Below are 457 nucleotides of genomic sequence, written 5' to 3'. Positions count from 1 at the left end.
CCCCGGAGGGCACAGTGCGGTCCCCCTGCCACCACCGCTGTTCTCCAGCACCTCACCAGCAGCAGAGGCAACAGACAGGGACACCTGGAATTTATCTTCCCTCCACACACAGAAACAACAGGAGCAAATGAGAAACGAGGAACACGCACCCGCAGCTGTCTCGCGAGGGGACGGGAGCAGCACTCCGCTTGCCTCGAAGATCACAGCTTTATAGCGGCACCATCGCAGTCTCCTCGGCTGGACTGACCCCTGTGGGCGCCGCCCGGCCCTGGCCCTGGCCCAGCGCAGGTGAGGGGCGTGAGAAATGCTCCTCAGGTACATGCTGCGGGAAATGCACCACCGGGCAGGGAGGGCAGGACGCGGAGCACGGAATTAGAAGGTAAACGTTTAGCCGTGCCCAGCCAGGGCTCCCGCAGAGGGTGCCGTGTCGGGGCTGACTCGTAGCAGCACCCACGTC

At 63.9% G+C, this 457-nt stretch overlaps 1 protein-coding gene across 1 annotated transcript in view; it reads right to left on the bottom strand.

Moving 5' to 3' along the window:
* The window catches only part of LOC104495966 (acyl-CoA dehydrogenase family member 10-like), a 14,131-nt gene extending 13,810 nt beyond the window's left edge, over nucleotides 1-321 (bottom strand). Inside the window, exon 1 of the mRNA XM_010139024.1 lies at nucleotides 150-321. Coding sequence (XP_010137326.1) covers nucleotides 150-321 — 172 coding nt within the window. The remainder of the gene's footprint in view (nucleotides 1-149) is intronic.
* Nucleotides 322-457: the final 136 nt, after the last annotated feature.

The sequence above is a fragment of the Buceros rhinoceros genome, unplaced genomic scaffold (genome assembly GCF_000710305.1).
Source record: "Buceros rhinoceros silvestris isolate BGI_N320 unplaced genomic scaffold, ASM71030v1 scaffold35570, whole genome shotgun sequence".
In the NCBI taxonomy this organism is placed as follows: Eukaryota; Metazoa; Chordata; class Aves; order Bucerotiformes; family Bucerotidae; genus Buceros; species Buceros rhinoceros.
The sequence above is the reverse complement of the archived record's forward strand: the minus strand, read 5'-3'. Positions and strand labels throughout refer to the sequence as shown.